This window comes from Pocillopora damicornis, chromosome 6 (assembly GCF_964200805.1).
Source record: "Pocillopora damicornis chromosome 6, jaPocDami1.2, whole genome shotgun sequence".
NCBI lineage: Eukaryota > Metazoa > Cnidaria > Anthozoa > Scleractinia > Pocilloporidae > Pocillopora > Pocillopora damicornis.
The window spans coordinates 5,220,925-5,239,424 of NC_142675.1; the positions used below are offsets into that span (position 1 = coordinate 5,220,925).

The 18,500-nt window shown below is 38.8% G+C and overlaps 1 protein-coding gene and 1 long non-coding RNA gene across 3 annotated transcripts; one reads left to right on the top strand and one right to left on the bottom strand.

Moving 5' to 3' along the window:
• Window positions 1–2,789: 2,789 nt before the first annotated feature.
• LOC149043598 (uncharacterized) lies at window positions 2,790–3,724 on the bottom strand. The gene is made up of 2 exons (XR_016187917.1): window positions 3,470–3,724; window positions 2,790–2,927 (listed from the first exon to the last, which is right to left on the bottom strand). It is a non-coding gene; the product is annotated as an uncharacterized LOC149043598 (long non-coding RNA).
• Window positions 3,568–18,478, top strand: LOC149043599 (G protein-coupled receptor 83-like). 2 transcript variants are annotated; one of them, XM_089210380.1, is made up of 3 exons: window positions 3,568–3,789; window positions 9,908–9,963; window positions 15,901–18,478. In XM_089210380.1, the coding sequence occupies exon 3, from the start codon at window positions 15,927–15,929 to the stop codon at window positions 16,935–16,937; it is 1,011 nt and encodes a 336-aa protein (XP_089066506.1). In that variant the 5' UTR covers window positions 3,568–3,789; window positions 9,908–9,963; window positions 15,901–15,926; the 3' UTR covers window positions 16,938–18,478. The 2 variants fall into 2 exon arrangements, with proteins under 2 accessions (XP_089066506.1, XP_089066505.1); XM_089210379.1 differs by lacking the exon at window positions 3,568–3,789 and adding an exon at window positions 5,630–6,630.
• Window positions 18,479–18,500: the final 22 nt, after the last annotated feature.

Sequence of the window (18,500 nt, forward strand, 5' to 3'; positions counted from 1 at the left end):
CTGATCTCTTAACCTTGAAATTTGAAAAGTTATCGACACTGGACTGCTTGTGATACTTTGTATTCAGGTGTTTTTAGCTTTAACTTCAATTTCTAATTGACTCTCTAAATGAAAGATCCTACATTCAAAGGATTGATTGAATCATCGAAGTCAACCCAGTGATCTTCATTGGGAAGTCTTTCCTCTGGTGGGGATTTCCGTACCGGTATGCTCGCCATCATCGATTGAAATATTTTTGTTCGACTGATACATGCCAACTCCACCCAGAGTCTGACAAGAGCGCATAGCAAGCAAAACTGACTAAAGCCTAATTATACGATTATTAGGATATTGGGAGCAGATGTTAGCGGTTTGTAGAACAATAGGTTGAAGGGACTTTTGTCCCTCACTGGTGAAATTGCACAGTGCACAGCTTACGAGTTCTAATCGAAATACTAAACCTTTGCTCGCCGATGAGGTATATAGTGTATACGAATGGAGACTTCACATCTTTAACCAGGCCTACCGTGAGCGCTAAGCCTGTGAAGGTTAGTATTCAGTAAGCGAAATCGGTGCTTCTTAAAATCGCTGGAGTCGCGGCTCTTTAGTCTTATAAATAACCATAATTGAGTGCATGCCTAATGTGCCGCCAGTGTACTTATAGCCCGCCGGGACGAAGAAAAATAGATCTGTTTCCTTAGTATGGAAAATTAAAAAATTAAAAAATTAAAAAGGGTTTAGTATGGACAAGGCTTTACAATTGCAAGGCATTTCGAACAGTTAACGAGCAGGAGAAAGAATCAAGGAAGCTTCTAAGTTAATTAGATTAGTACTCACGGGAAAATGTCAAATTCTTAATTGATTTGAAGGTGTGAAAACCTCAGGCGGAAATTTTGTTGTTTGCGACTTTCTCTTCGCCGCTCTTAATTGCTTCCTTAGAGACCAGACAAGAGAGGCAATGATGAGAAGACACGAATCGTGATTCATGGCTCTCTCAGCTTTGAAAATAGTCTGTCTTTGAACTAACTTACATCTCATTTGCGTCCGTTAGATTTTTCATGCGCCAGATGCCTCCGAACGATAAGGAGAATAGGAGTATTGGAAGTATGGTGCATTAAAATAATACAACCAGCAGCTGCGTATCTGTACAGAACAGGAACAAGAGTTGACCATTTCTCCAAAAATAATCGGTGCCGAATCTTTGCAAGAGTCATCACAATCATTGCTGGACCCTCTAGAGAATCATTTTCTGAGAGGAAACTTAAGGTATGAATAAACTGGTGCATCACTAAGGTTTGCACGTGACGCGTGATGAAGGCCAAAGTTAAAACGCGACGCGTGAATTTTGCTGAAAGGTTAACGTTATTCGTGAATTTACGAGATTGTAGAGGCCTGAAGTATACTTAAACCCTGAATTCTTTTTTTTTCATAGCGTGAAAACCTCGATTTCCCTGAAACCATTTACATAAGAGGAGAGGTTAGAAATTTTCCCTTTTATATCCTTGACACTTGAACTGATTTTTCAAAAATTCGTTGTTGGCCTGCAATATCTTACCAGTTCTTTCTCAGCTCGAATTAGTTCCAACGAATTCACGGAAGGGATGCGTTTCAATTTGCTTCAGTAAACCCACGGTTATACAAAAGCTTTAGTAAAGCTAAACTTCGATAGAACATTATCTGCTCAAAGGTCAAGCTAGTCTTGTTACACTAACACCTGTTCAAATCACAGTCAAGATAGTGTTGATGAATTCGTACATCCTGTTTTGAAAATGTCCATGTGATGTAAATTCACTTTCTTTTAATTTTTCAGATCCATACATACAGAGACCTTACAAACCCCCGTAATTGAACACTGGTCTGTTTCAAGGCAAATGACACCTAGACATCTCTGTGTGAACAGTGAAAGAGTAATTTTCTTGGATACTACTGGATCCACAGTGCTACATTGCCTTGTGAACAGAAGGAAGAGGAGTCAAAAATCGTAACTCTTGTATCGTCATATTTTTACGTTGTTTACGCTCATTTATTGGATTATTCATTGCAAGAAATGTGGAGAAAAAGTTCTGCATGCAATAATGCACGGTTCTAATATTTTTCTTACTTAACCCTTTAACTCCCATGAGTGACCAAGACAGAATTTCTCCTTACCAAATCAATACAATATCAAACAGGCAAGTGATAAGAAAAAACAAATATATCAGCTAGGGGATTATTAGTTGATCCAATACCAAATTCTCAGAGCTAACATCATAAGAGTTGTATAGCAAACAGTAAGGAGAATTACTAATGAGATCTTGGGAGTGAAAGGGTAAAGCGAAATACGGAGATACCGAGGAATCCCAAACAAAAAATTGTTTCAGTTGATTTCCTGGCCTTTGTTACCTATTCTGTTCTTTTTACTTTGTGTTTTTTATTTTATTTTTGGTATATCAAGAAATGCAAAGCTTCTGTGATAGACATTCAGTTTAAAAAAAAAAAAACGTGCACATGTTAATAAAACGGTGGTGGAGTGTTTGGTGCAAATTCACACATTACGGCGAAAAAGTTTCCTGAATTTGGACACAACCAAGTCAAATTATTTCCTAATTTTAACATGTCTATTATTGGATTACATATCAATGTTGTGGAATATAATTGCCCCTTGTCAACTTGGCTCTGCTGCCTGATTTTGGCATTGATGAAACAATAACACGAATATATCTATTCCCAAGCTGGGCTTCGTCCTGATAAATTAGGTTCCAGGGGCTAAGAATCAAAATAATAGACTTATTAATTTGACAACTTAAAACATCCTGTTTACGACACCGATCGTTATTTCTTTGTTGAGGTCAATTCTGTTCATTAGTAAATATCCTGAGAAAGATATTTTGTAAGTTTATCATACAAATCTCACGAAACGTCCACAGATTGAGAAACAAGCGATGCTACAGCGTCAGACGAGTATTCACCTTTCAAAAAAAAAAGAAAAACAGCAAAACATCAATCATGTTTCAAAACACTTCATTAACCGTGGAAATTTTCGTGCAAATTTCTATGTTTTCTATTTCTATGTTTGTTTTTTACGCGTTGCGTTAAACGGCTCAGGGTAACGTCGAGTAGCACAGCGTACGCACAAACGATGTAGCGTTGCGTCAAATGGCTCAGCGTTATGTCGAATGGTACAGCGTACATAAAAACAGTGTAGCGTTGTGTGAAATGGCTCAGCGTAATGTCGAATGGTACAGCGTACATACAAACAGTGTAGCGTTGCATGAAATGGCTTAGCATAATGTCGAATGGTACAGCGTACATACAAACAGTGTAGCGTTGCGTGAAGTGGCTTAGCATAATGTCGAATGGCACAGCGTACACACAAATGGTGTAGCGTTGCGTGAAATGGCTCAGCGTAATGTAGAATGGTACAGCATAGACACAAATAGTGTAGCGTTAGGTCGAATAGCTTTGCAAAACATCAGACGCTCTATCTGAACATTAAATTGCTTAGTATTACTTGAAATATTTCGATGTTGTGGCGAATCGTCGTGGCGTGACGTGAAGGCCATGCCATTCCTTTATTAGCTATTCTATCCTGCAGCTGATCCTTAAGCCATCTTTGTATTTGCTGATCTATGCGACATCCTTGTATTTTTGGTGGTGACGGCCGCCAAGGCATCTCGCCGAAATCACCAAAAATACAAACCACAAATGGAACAGCGATCTGCTGGGGGCATGACGTCATCAAATGTAAATACTGACACGAAACCATTACATGGCGTAGTCACTGTATGGAATAGTCTTCACTTCGCTTTGCCGTAAAACAGAGCCAATTCGGTAAGTTTCTCCTCTTTTTTCACTGCTGATATTGCACTTATTCGTTGTCGTTCATGAAAACGTCAATTAAAATAGCAACGAGACTGAATTCTTCCACGGTTTGCCGGCCTCTTGGTTTACCACAGTTTGCACGCGTTGGTGGGCCTGAACATGTTTATAATATTAAGTAGTGTTATGACGTGCATTAAATGTCAATTGTCGAGCTCTCTTTTCTTTCTCCGACTCACGCTTACTTTTCAATGAGAGTCTAACTTTTACGGCTCTTTGAACATTGGAGGAGTACGTGAGAAGTTGAATATTGTGTGCGTTGATCTGTTTTGACATTTTTCGATTAAAGTGATGTCGGAATGCTTTAATTGGTGTGCCGGATGATAAGAGTAAGCTAAGAGAAGACATATTTATTATTTTAAAGAGGTGTACATTATATTGCTTTGTTTATTAATTTTTTCCTGGGTGCAGTGATAGTAAAAGTAAGTTCCATTTTTATTTTGTCGATCAAACGTAGATTACATGTCTGAACCGGAAACAGTTAAAGGGTTTTTTTCGCGTTCCAAAATAGTTTTTGCCAGAGTAATATTATTTCTGAGTTGGTTTTGCGCGCATACATACTTATCTTCCCTGTTTGTTTCGGTAGACGTATTTATTTATATTTTTATTTATTTTTACATTTCTGTACCTCAACTATTAATTTTTGCGATTATTATTATTATTATTATTATTATTATTATTATTATTATTATTATTGCTAGACTGAGTTCAGTACACACTAGATATATTGACTAGAGTTGGACCATGGCGTCCAGGGCACACACAAAATCCAACTTCTCACGTACTCCCACAATGTTCAAAGAACCGTTGAAGTTAAACTCCCTTTGAAAAGTAAGCGCGAGTCAGAAAAGAAAAGAAATGAGAGCTCGGCAATCGACATTTAATGCACATCATAACACTACGTAATACTATTAAAATTCAGGCTCACCAACACGTGCAAACTGTGGTAAACCGGGAGGCCGGTAAACCGTGGTAGAATCCAGTCTCGCTCTTTTAATTAACACTATCATGAACGACAACGAATAAATGCAATATCGGCAGAAATACAAAGGATGTCGTATAGATCAGCAAATACAAAGATGGCTTAAGGATCAGCTGCAGGATAGCATAGCTAATAAAGGAGTGGCATGGCCTTCGCGTCACACCACGACGATTCGCCACAACATCGAAATATTTCAAGTAATACTAAGCAATTTAATGTTCAGATAGAGCGTCTGATGTTTTGCAAAGCTATTCGACCTAACGCTACACTACTTGTGTCTACGCTGTACCATTCTTCATTACGCTGAGCCATTTCACGCAACGCTACACCATTTGTGTGTACGCTATACCATTCGACATTATGCTAAGCCACTTCACGCAACGCTACGCTGTTTGTATGTACGCTGTACCATTCGACATTACGCTAAGCCATTTCACGCAACGCTACGCTGTTTGTATGTACGCTGTACCATTCGACATTATGCTAAGCCACTTCACGCAACGCTACACTGTTTGTATGTACGCTGTACCATTCGACATTACGCTAAGCCATTTCATGCAACGCTACACTATTTGTATGTACGCTGTACCATTTGACATTACGCTGAGCCATTTCACACAACGCTACACTGTTTTTATGTACGCTGTACAATTTGACATTACGCTGAGCCATTTCCCGCAGCGCTACACCAAATGTGTGTACGCTGTACCATTCTAAATTACGCTGAGCCATTTGACGCAACGCTACATCGTTTGTGCGTACGCTGTGCTACTCGACGTACGCTGAGCTATTTCCCGCAGCGCTACACCATATGTGTGTACGCTGTACCATTCTAAATTACGCTGAGCCATTTGACGTAACGCTACACCGTTTGTGCGTACGCTGTGCTACTCGACGTTACCCTGAGCCGTTTAACGCAACGCTACACCGTTTGAGTACTGTATTGCAAACGAGTGCTAAGCTATTTGTAATTGAGCTAGTCCATTTCACAATCTCATGTTTCAACTCAACATGGGCTACTAGACTGTTTCTCATTTGGCTAAACTATTCATGTTTAGAGTGTTCTGTTTCACGAAGGAAAACTAGACTGTCTATAATTTGGCCATGCCATTCCTTTATTAGCTATGCTATCCTGCAGCTGATCCTTATACCATCTTTGTATTTGCTGATCTATTTGACATCCTTGTATTTTTGGTGGTGACGGCCGCCCATAGAAACCCCCGTGATGATGAGTCATCCTTTGTCCTTTGTTTCATTGGAGAACCCGCATTAAGGAAAAAACCCGAGAGATGCAGGCACTTGAAGGCTACTGCTTATGTTTCTTGATAGTTTCACCACAGGCTTTATATAGCAATTCTTACAGAAATTCATTCTAAGTTATGCGCTTTCCAAACGCCTCGAAAAATATTTCATTTGTTGATTTGTTTTTTCAAAATAAATTCATCACATGCTGGGAATTTTCCCTTACGCTTGAACTTTGACATTTTTTTGTCTTCTTTGCGTGGTTGGGAATGCCACGTGAGAATGAGTCATCAATACAAATTTTCCATGGCCAATAAAAATTCAAAGCAGTTATGATAGGGAAAAACCTTGATAACCACAAAAGAAACAAAAACGCTAGCTGCCTTAGTAGTGTTACGGTTGTCTGACTTGACTACATGAGCTGCAGAGGGCTTCTCCCGTCACAAACGCTTCTGGACCAAAATTAAGCTGCAAATCGTGATCCTCTCGAGGATTTGGACAAGCTATTTGTCACGAGTTAGCTAAACACGGTTATGGGAAATTTCATCAGCAACGTTACAATATTACCAGTAAGTATAACTCTGTCTTTGGCGCCGATTAAGAGATCAAACTGTAAATAATCTATTGATGAAATCTAAAGGAATTTTTCCCTTTCGAATTGGACTTCTTCTCTTCAGTAAGTTGAATTCTTCGCGAAACTGTGATTCTAAACGGTGTTCGTAAGTTTGACCTCTTAAGAGCGCTTGTCTGTGAAAATTAAACATATCGCGGCAAGGGTGGAAAATTCGATTTCTTTCTTATTTTAATGTTAGATATGTTAGGCTATAACTAAAATCACTGGATACTTTTTTTGGCGAAATATCTTTTTATTTTAGAAAAAAATACAAATAACGAAATTCCGTTAAAATCGTCATTTTTAGCAGCAAATTACACGAGTTTGAGGGCTTCGCGTGCAAAAACGAATCACTATCTCGTATTTTAAACACTCAAATCTTCTTATTCGATCTCATAAGACCTCACAAAATGATTTTTGTAAACATTGCGCTCTTCTTTGCGATTAGAATAATTTAATTTCGAAAGCATACATTTCTCTTCAGTAAAAATACCTCGTGAATAAAATTAATTTTCGCCATGTGCTAAACCTTCGAATGGATTAAGTTTTTGGTGGTTGAATTTCGAAAAGATGTTCTCAATATAACTGTAAAAATTTGTTTGGGCAAATGATTGAGAGCGATACAAAAGCTTTTCAAAGTCGGTTAAAATGCAATTATTTGACCTTTTGCGGTCAACATTCCAGTCGCGAGTCACACATATTTTAATATGTTTCAACCTATATGTGGCCGAAAAATGTACATAGAAATATATTTCCAAATGCTCTAACCTCATTTGCCGCAGAAGACCGATCCAGAGACCATTTTAGTGTGATTCCCTTGTCGTTCGTCGTATTTAGGTCTGTATAAATGATAACTTCCCATGTAACCACCAACCCTGTCGAACACCATCTTGTTGTCAAACATGCGATATCTTTCTTCACTGTGGCATCTTATTCAACGGTTCAGTTGACTGGGGGTAGGTGAAGGGTAAAACTCCTTATAACTAAGTACTATTAGAATTGAACTCTTGGAACCTACAAAATATTTTATTCTGTAAACATTTTTGTAATAGTGTCATCTTTGTGTGGTGACAAACATTTATTATTCTTGTTTTTTTTGGCGCTCTGTGCCTTTCGTACTTATTAGGGGTGTTTTTCTTTCCACTAAAATTGCAAGGAATACCCTAATAGCATGCAAGAAAACCTTTTCTTCATTTTTACTGCACCGTGCTACAAAACGCAGTGTTGGGGATGTGTGGCTTATGTGAGGCAGGGGTGCTATGTTCCGTGGCCAATGGGCGGGCTTGCAAAAGGGAGTGGTACTATTAACCATTGTTAACAGACCCAACTACCGTATAAAACCTTAAACTAGAGAGAGGCCGATATATGTGCGCTCGGCACAAAATAAGGTCGATCTCATCTTGAGGACCGGTAAATTTGAAAGCCGACTTAGGACTTGCGATATTCTTGGTGTATGAAAGTAAAGGAACAATTTCCGTTTTACGCTTTCGATCTCTTGTGTTGTAACAACAAACTCCGCCAATAAGCGACTTGAACGAACAACAACCTTTTTTATGTAACAAAGTTGACCGTGTAAGTTAGAGTATTTGTGAAAAACAAAGTCCGAAGGCCCGCCTCTAAGCAAACAACAGGCATCGTGTAATTACCATACTGAACCAGCTTTTGTTTACTTAGGCTTACTATTTTTAGCAGGCACAAAATTTAGCTTTTTAACGAGTATTAGCCGAAGGCCTGATCTCCGCGACTTACATGTGAGAGATTTCGATGTTCACAAGAACAAAAAATCTGAGCAGCAGAGTGACGTCTTTTTACTTTCCCCTTCCCCTACTCCCTAAAAAATAACTTTCCATTGTAGGATTTGCATTGCGTGACTACTCTCCGTAAACAATACCAAGTTGACTGCTACAAATGTGTGGTGCTACTTTCAAAAGCATCGATCAGATCTACTACACCACAAACCGAACAACACTCACAGTCAACTGAACCGCTGGATAAGATACCACAGTGCAGAAAGATGTCAAACGTTTTACAACGATGGTTGGTGATAGTTCGCAGATTGACAGAAAGTTTCATCGGACGTTATAAATACGACGAGCGACAAGATAACCACAGTAAAATGGTCTTTGGATCTTTCTTTTATGGCAAATGAGGTTAGAGCATTTGGAAATGTGTACCCATGTACATTTTCCGGCCTCACAGAGGTTGAAACACATCAAAATATATGCATGCCTCGCGACTGGAATGTTGACCGCAAAAGGTCAAATAACTGCATTTTAACGGACTTTGAAAAGCTTTTGTATTGCTCTCAATCATTTGCCCAAACAAATTTTTGCAGTAATATTGAGAACATCTTTTCGTAATTCTACCGCCAAAAGCTTAATCCATTGGAAGGTTTAGCACATGCTGAAAATTAACTTTACTCACAAAGTACTTTTACTGAAGAGAAATGTATGCTTTCGAATTTAAATTCTTTTCCACGCAAAGAGGAAGTCAGTGTTTACAAAAATCGTTTTGTGAGGTCTTGTGAGGTTGGAAAAGAAGATTGGAGTGTTTAAAAGACAAGATAGTGATTCATTTTTGAACGCGAAGCCCTCAAGCTTGTGCAATAATTTGCTGCTAAAAATGACGATTTTAACGGAATTTTGTTATTTGTATTTTTCTCTGAAATAAAAAGATATTTTGCCCAAAAAAGTATCCAGTGATTTTAGTTATAGTCTAGCCTATCTAATATTAAAATAAGAAAGAAATCGAATTTTTCACCCTTGCCGCGAAATTTAGAATTTGTCTGATTTTTACAGACAAGCGCTCTTAATTGAGCTCTTAGTATTTTTTTTGTTACTTTCAAAGCGGAAGACGTAAACCCGTGTTGTGCGTGCCATGGAAATTGATATGAGGCATGCTGGATTTGAGATCCATTTCAGAACTCCCAAATGCAAACATTTATGTCTGATATTCCTGTCCGGCTGTCAAGAAGAGATGCAACCGAGACGCGCATTAATATTCATAGCAAATCATTTTGAAATGATTAAAAATAGAAGTGATCAAGAATAACCTCTTTGGTTCATCAGGGTTCATTAGTCTCGAGCCACTGAATTCTAAAACCGTTGTTCTGGGGAAGCAACCTTATCGATCTCCAAAGGTATATATATTTCTTATTTTAGATCAACCTGAAAAAACGCTTGAATCAGTGCGGTTGAAATGCAAATCTTTCCCTTTTTCTAATCTTCCTTTAGTAATAAGAGGCTACAAGTCTATTTGCTGACAGCGGACATAGTGCAGTCTATCGCAGGTACGTTGAATTGCCATGAGACGTTCAACGCTTCGTAACTGACAATAATTTGGAGGGAAACAAGTTGACTTTGTAAGGCGAATATATAGGCAGACTGATTGCCTGTTTCCAAACTAATTCTAAAAACGTTACACTCCATCAAAAATAGTTATATGCATGCGCCAACGGTGTCAACAACAAGATATCATACATTATCTTTCGTGTTATTTTTTATTCTACCGTATATTAAACTGAGAATAAAAGATTAGTTAAGAGCGACGGTCAGGAAATATCGACCATTGAGTGGCAAGAGTTGAAAAATGAATTTCGCTTATTTTCTGACTATAAAAAGCTTCTAAGAATAGAAGCGGAACGCTTTAATTCTGAGAAAACTGAGAAAAACGAATTTGACCGGCGACGATCCCGAAAGGTCCCGCAAGCAAATGTGAAATTGATATTTTAAACTGACTTTTGGTCTTCAAGGAAAAACGATTCAAAGGATCATGACACCGAATTTTGATAGAGTGAGTGCCGTACTTTCCCAGAAACTATATGACTTATCTTTATTGTTGTTCATAAATAGCAAACAACGCGCAGGAAAGTGCTGTATTTTCAAACGTGAAAAATCCCGCAAATACCTCCTTAATTCAAATGTTTTTTTCACTATGTGGTATAATTCAGATTTTCCTTTTAACTATGTCATTAGAGGGATGTAAGGTTGTCCTCTATAATATGTTAGAATCAGCACGGGTTTCCTTTACAGCGCCTCACGCGAAGGTTTTGAAATGACAGTAATTCATTTAAATTTTTTACAACGACTGAGTAAACAATTCTTGTTGCGTGACCGTAACGTCAAGCGGAGTTTTTACACGGCAGGCCGGAATATACACGAAAGCGTGCTGAAAACGATTCTGGTGTGAGCTTTTCGTCCTTTTTTATTGAAAAAAAGGCAATCGGCCAAAGAGGGGTTATTTTTTATCATTGTTAAGGTGAAAGTTTTCCTTTTCAGTTTAAGATGTTTTCCCTGATAAATATCAGGATGTAATTTGATTAGCTCTCGGCTAACCTGTTTAACTTTTATACTTGTTTTTTTCGCTTCCTATGGTTTCAGAAGAATCGGAACAGAAAGAAAAAATCATAGATGCTTTTTAAATTGATATTTTCTTCAATTGTGAGGATTCATTTTTGATTTAGATGCTTTTTAAATTGATATTTTCTTCAATTGTGAGGATTCATTTTTATTATTTGTTGAAGAAATGACAGAGTTGGCTAAAGCTCGAAGCAGTTTACTAGCCGTGGTAAATTGAATTAGTCAATTAAATGCAAAGAGGGAAAATTTAATTAGCGAAGTTGGAGTGAATTTATTTTGCCAGTTTTGTGTCATCATGGACGTTAAGTACTCTTTTAGCTCCTTAGTCGGCGGTTCTTGCTCTTATGACCCCAGAGATAGCAGCAGATCAACTGAGCTTATTCTATTTCTGAACTGCAAAAGAGACATCGCGGGTCATAAGTCTTCCTTGTCAATAACTGACGTAGAAACCGAAATCGAACTTATTTTGGGAAGAGTATCTACATCCTTTTCTTCGGAGTTAGACCTTTCGGAATTACTAATTTGTCCCCGGCTCTGCTCATCCCTTGGTATTGGGTGGCGTCGAGGATCGAATCTGTGCCGAGTTCCTCCGCCAATCTCGAAGCACGGCGGACAAGCCCAAAAAAAACGCAAAGGCAGAAAGAGGACTTGGCAAAAGTGCTTGTTATTTGATATGGAAGAAACTGGGAATTTTTATTCCAGTTGGTTCAGGTATGTATACATCATTTTTCATCTTTTTCAACTAAACAGACCAGCTCTAAAATGGCGGTCCAATCTGACACTTCAATTAAAGCACTTTGTAAGCACTTTTCTTTTTTTTTTTTTATTTTGACTTTTTCAATAATTAAGTAGCCGTGACGGTCGCAAATTCAATGGCCTTTGTTTATTTACGTGTTTCTTTTCCTTTCATTATTCTAACATTTTATATTAGTGATTGTAGCAGCAAAAAGGTAAATTTAGAAGCCTTCACCGGACTCCTAAAATTACAGCTTTTTAAAGCAGATTCCCTGATGGCTTATAGATAGTTACAGGGAGACTCAGCCCTTAAAGGGTACCTTTATCAGGCTTCAGGTATATCAAAGGGTAGGGAATTGAAGAGTTGAAGTATATGAAAGGGCAGGAAAATCTATCATTTAAGTTTTTTAAAACAGGTTCCCTTACTTGTGTAAATTAAGACCGTAGTTGTTCAGAATAGTGATTATATCGTATCAGCAAAAACCTGTATTTTCTATCGATTCACTCAACAGGTATTCGTCGCAACTGCCGGGTTAATCGTGACATGAAGAAAATAGGGGAGCTGCCCACAAAGCTTCCGGTGACCAAGAACCTTTCTTACGAGGAAACTGAGACCATTGAGACTTCTGTAAGTTCTGAAGAAACGTCATTATATTTACCATCAACCCTCCTAGAAGAAACCGAGACAAGCACTACAGGAATGAAGTCGGAGGAACCTATTGACCACCTTAACAGTTTCTTTAGAAGTCGAGACGTTAGTTCTATTAGGTACACCCTAAAGACACCTTGGAACGATGCCAGTGGAAGGACCAGACGACTGCATGAGCGCAAAGCCTAATGATCCAGATCTTCTCTGGGAATCTATTATGTCCTCAAAACAAAATGAAACTGGAAATCACACTTGTTCTAGTGGTTTGGATAAAGAATTGATGTACACGCTGGCAAACTGCTACAGAAATGCAAACGAAAGGGATTCTCGCAGGCAGATATTGTCCATAATGGCGGATAAGGTTAGCTTGGCAACAATTCAACAGTGAATCCCAGGCCTGACAAGTTATCGGTTTAAGGTCGCCAAGCAGCATGATGCAGTCCATGGCAGTGGAAAACTGGTGCCTACCAATGCACAAACGAAGTCATTCATACCTGAAGCAAAATTAGCGCATTTCATAGACTTTATCACAAGCTCCCATGTAATTCAAGATCTTCCATTCGGAGCCAAGACAATAACATTGTCAACTAACGAGGTATCCAAGTTCCAAATGTGGTACGGAACAAGATACCTAAACGAATCGTTTGCCAGTACCAAAAATATTCTGCCGAGCATGATTTCACACCCATGAGTCGCAGTACACTGCTAAGAATTCTGCATGTTTGTTCCGCTTCGACTCGCAAGTCATTGCAAGGGTTAGATTACGTAAGCTGTTCTGGTGCGCAGGCATTTGAACATCTTGCGAACGTTGTGCACCAGCTCGGGGAAAACGGAATGGGTCTTACATGGGCAAAAATACAAAAGGAAGCTTTAAAGGAGGCAAAGCGGTACCTCAAGACTGATTTCAGAGAAAAATAAGAAAGTGAAAAAGATAAAATAATTTTGTTGCACGCCTGGCGTAGGTGTATCATGAATGTTACTCGACTGCCTACTACATGAGTGCTCTCTAATTGGTCACTGCTCGCGTCTAGGTAGGTGCACGTTTCACGTGCATACACACGTAGCTTTTAGGCGCGTAATTTAAATAGAGGCAATGTTTGAAAGGACGCACGTAAACGTAAAAGTTGAGCGAGGTTTAGCTTTTACGTTTACTCGTGGCATTCCATACGTTCTTCTATTTTATTCACACCCTTAACCCTATTTAGACCGGGAAGGGTTTGAAGCCCCCCTTTGCTTAAAAGTTGAATAACTTCAACACCACTCAAGCTTTGAGCACCAAACCTAGCGACTTTTCCCAAAAATCATCTGGGGACATTTTAAAGTCGTCGTGACTTGTACGTCAGCATTGACTTTACCATGGCAACCGAGTTTTGAGAGCCATATTTCCAAAACTTGCTGTTTTACTCATTCAATTATACCTTACACTGTTCTCATACGCCGTCAAGAAATGCAGTGTTAATATTGTGATTCCGTGACTGGTCGACACCCCAATATCACGTTTAGTCACGAAACAATTCGTCAAGCGGAGTCTCCGGTCGATAGAGTTTAGCGTTTCAAAATGGCTAAAATTCACCCAGTTTGGCTTTTCTATCTCACTCTTTAAGTAAAAAACGCAACTTTGCGACTGTAAAACCTACAAGGATTAAGAAAAAGTAGTATTTGGGGATCAAATATCCACTTTCATGGATTTCGAAACTGGAAGTGTTTACACAATTACCGCCGACCCACCATGAAAATTCCTTAACTTCGATACCGCCCTATAGAGATTTCATTCAATAACCCAAGCTTATTCCCAGGTATGTTTTAGATGTATGTCTAAATGTGGGATTTAAATAGAATGAAGTCAATTTGGAGTTATACCACATGTGCAATACTGCCGTCGAAAATCAATAACAAAACGGAGTTTTTGTTATCCATAAAACCTATTCCTCATTTTTGAATAATTTCTGCTCGGTGAGTGTCGCTTTTGCTCTAAAAGAATCTTCTAGTAAAAGAAGAACAGTGATTCTGTTGAAATAAAGTGTCCAAATTTCTCCGTGCAGCTTTGTTTGCGAACGAAAGTCAAGTTGATGTATGCAAATTTCACGTAAACGATTAGCCAATTTTGTGACTCCGACCACAAAAACCGATATTCTAATTTTTCTAAAAAATAAAAGGCTTTTGGCGGGAACAATCCACATCAGGTATCTTATCCACCTAAAAGCTATTTATGGACAAAAAACGAAAGAAAGCGATTTTTCAACTCTTGCCACGAAATTAAGATTTTGGTCGATATTTCCTGACCATTGCTCTTATAACGAATATGTTATTGTTATCGTTTCTTTCTGATAATTTTCGTTATTGGTATTATACAAACAAATGAAGGAACCGTGCGGAAAATTGAAAATAATAAAAAAACTATTTCTAAAAGTTATCTTTATTCATCGAGATGGAAAACGACAAATGAGATGACAAGTAAGAAACGCTTTCGTCATAAAGGCAAACCAACAACGAAGACCAGTATTTATATATTTTAAGGATGGGAATACTTAATACATCTATGCAGAAATGCTAAACCATCACTTCATTACTAAGGGTGCGTTCTTTTGGGAGGATCCGGATTTGGATTTGTGATCCAATGTTACACTTATCACGGTGCATGAAAGGAACGGAGTTTCAGACGAGCTCTCAGAGAATTCCAAAAAGTGCGCTATTTTAAGACTTGTGTATGCACGTGGGTTATTGAGCTCTTCCCTGAATGGCTCGTCTTACTGAACGGGCCTTTAGCACGCACTATTTATTAGAAGCACATTTTTTCATGGTAAACTCAAACGATGGAATTAAAACAGAAGCAAATATTGATTACGGTATGGATATTGGGGAACGCTGAATGCCTGCGATCAGTGGCCGATCGATTTAGCATTACAAAATCGATTTTATTTCGTGTTTATCGCAGAATTTGTAGAGCGATAGCCAACAGTCTTTCCAGTCAATGAACGAAGTACCCACTTGTTTCAAATTGAGCACCGCTGTGGAAAATGATTAATTTTTAGATCACGCAGATCAGTGATCCGATGAATCCTTGTCCAGCGTGGATTTGATAGATCACTGATCTGTAAATGGATTTCCTCGAAAGGAACGCCACAGATTAGAAATCCTGAGCCGGATTCTCCCAAAGGAACGCAGCCTAAGGTTTTTTCACCAGTGTTATTTATAAAGAAAATCAAAATGTCCTGCTGCATTCCTTTTCCTGCTTCCAATATTTCCGTTCCTGGTCACAGCTTCAGTAAAGTTCTGAAATATTATCGACTCAACCAAAGTGAACTTAGTTTAAAAAAGGAAAAAAATTAAAATGTTCTGTTTCCCTTGAATTGACAATCGATTCCTCTCACCACACCCCAGGTTGGTATCGAATAAATTTTTTTTTTTTTGGGGGGGGGGGCATGGGTGTTCCCTTTACTGATTATTTATTCAATAATAACAGCTTTATCCAATTAAACTTTAGCAACAGAAAAAAACAGGGAACTAAAGATGAAACCAGATGCCGAGTGGATTGCTATCACAGTCCTCTACGCTATCACGATGCTCGTAGCGTTTGCAGGGAATAGTTTCCTCATCTACATCGTGTGGAAGAAACCTGAAGTCAGATCACTGACAAGCTTTATGTTCGTCAACATGGCCATCGCTGATCTGCTGGTAACCTTGGTAGTGATGCCCTGGTCGATTTCCATTATATATACAGGTGGTTTGTGGATGATCCCAGGGGTATTTGGAAAAGTCATGTGCAAAGGTGTTGTATACATTGCCTATGTCACATTAACAGCATCCATCCTCTGCCTGACGTTCATGGCGATCAACAGGTACTATACCATCGTTCATCCCCTCAGCCGCCATCATTGGTTTCGAAAGCCTAAACTAACCGTTCCAATTATTTGGATCGGGTCACTGGTTTCCATGTCCATTTTCCTTGTTATTCAAACCGTGGAGGACTACAATAATTCTTCCTATTGCATGCTATCTGTTTACATCTTGGGTGATCCAGATAGGGCTCTTCGAGGAATTTACCTCCTCCTTTTCGTCGTCAACTATCTCATCCCCTTGGTCGTTATGTCTTGCCTGTATACCATCACTGCATGGAATTTATGGTTCAATGTTGCACCTGGAGTGAATACTTTGAGAGGAGATCGAGCGCAACTCGAAACCTCCAAGAGAAGAGTGGTTCGGATGCTCATTATTGTTACCTGTGCTTTTGCCCTCTGTTGGCTCCCACCACAAGTGGTCCACATGATGCAAATCATTCACGCATCTAAGGTTCACCTACATATACAGCCGATTGTCAGCTTTGTGTGTTTTTGGTTTGGACACGCTAACAGTGCCGTTAACCCATGGCTGTACATTTTTCTGAGCACCAAGATACATACGGCATTTACCAGGATCGTCAGTAGAAAAAGCAGGCGGTTGCCTTCAAGTCTCACCATCAAAACATCAGATGACGTCTTACCACCTGAAGATGAAGCAATCCAGATAGAATCAAGAATGTAATCTCTCTTATAACATGAAACTTTTATCACCAATTTGGTAACTGTAAGATAGAAAATTACAGATTTGCAAATCATAATCTGATTTGCGTATTACAAATTAGCTAATGTAATACAAATACCTATATACGGTTTCATTAAAGTTACTGTAGTAATCCGAGTAATTTCATGAGAAATTGATGAAGGCGACTAATTTCTACAAGAACCGTTGTATCGACTGGTAAGAATAAAAAGGGGGATCCGTTGCAGAGTGAAATATAGGAAGAAACATACTGGCATTGCTTCTTCGATGTTTGAGGCTGTGTGTTGAGGGTGCTAAACTAGTGATCTAGTGGTCACGGGTGAAAGCCCTCTACCTTATTACTTGCTGGATTTGTTCTCGTTTTTCCCTAGGGCCGATTCCTTGACTCGCTTTGTATACAGCCAACTGGTGTTCCTCCTACTGGTTGGGATTTTTAAACTGTGATTATTTGCAACATCTGTATCTCAGTTTGATTGGAATGGTCATGAAAGCCCCATGGGGGTATTGGTCAAAAAGGAAACACTGACATGTTTCTTTAGTGCTCCGGGTAACGTTAGTTAAGTGTATTTGCATACCGTTTTCGCGATAATAATTTAACAAACTATTTCAGTTTATAATTAGTTGTTTTGAAAGGAGATTTGTAATGGGAATATTACTTTTCCGAGGATGGCAGCAACAATATAACCTGTAAATGTGTCCGCCAACCCTCGCTGATGTACCTCTGGAACAAAGGCACATTTGGTTTTTCTACTATCACCTTGTTATTGTTTCTTGCTGAAGTAGTCATCAAGGCTTTTAGGTCTAATTAAGTGTAATCTTGTAGAGCTGAATATAGGTTTTATGTCTCATTTAGTTGTGCATTTTAGAGCACCAAACACATTAGCCAATGGTATCGGTTTAGTTAATTTCTTTGCGATACACAGAACGTCATTGCCTTCTTAGTTCCCGCCGGATTGCTATGTTCTGAAAGCCGCTCTTGTAGATTAAATCGTTGAGTACTGATAAGTAAACACAGGGAGATTTTGGATGCGACCTCCCTTTGAACAGGCCTCTATAGAAAAAGAGAGTGTTGTGAAGTGCTATTACGATTCAAGGTTTTTTAAGGTTAGCACTCAAAGATTGTGCCAGTCTTACCCCCCTTACGATAGGTTTCATTGTTGTCTTTCTCCTCTGGTTGTCCAATTACTGGAACTTGAAATTTTGTCTCTAAACTAGTCGTGGTGAGTACTTTATTTTTAGTTTGCTAAATTTCACTCGTAAAAAAGTTTTAGCTGATTATTGTATAGTCGTTGTGCGAGTCTTATCAGGTTTAGAAGCCCGCAAGGTCGAACTTGTAATTTTAACATTAACAATAGTTTGTGCTGACTCTATTTTTGAGGCTTGGGGTTAACTCTGCAGACAGTTAGCACATTACCCACATGTTAACTAATAAGGTACTTTGGAGCGTGCACTACAGTGAGTAAAGGAGAGAGAGAGTAAAGGGTTAGCTATAGAAAATGTAATAAAGAAGAGGAGAACTAAGAGTCTCGGTGTCTCCTGATTGTG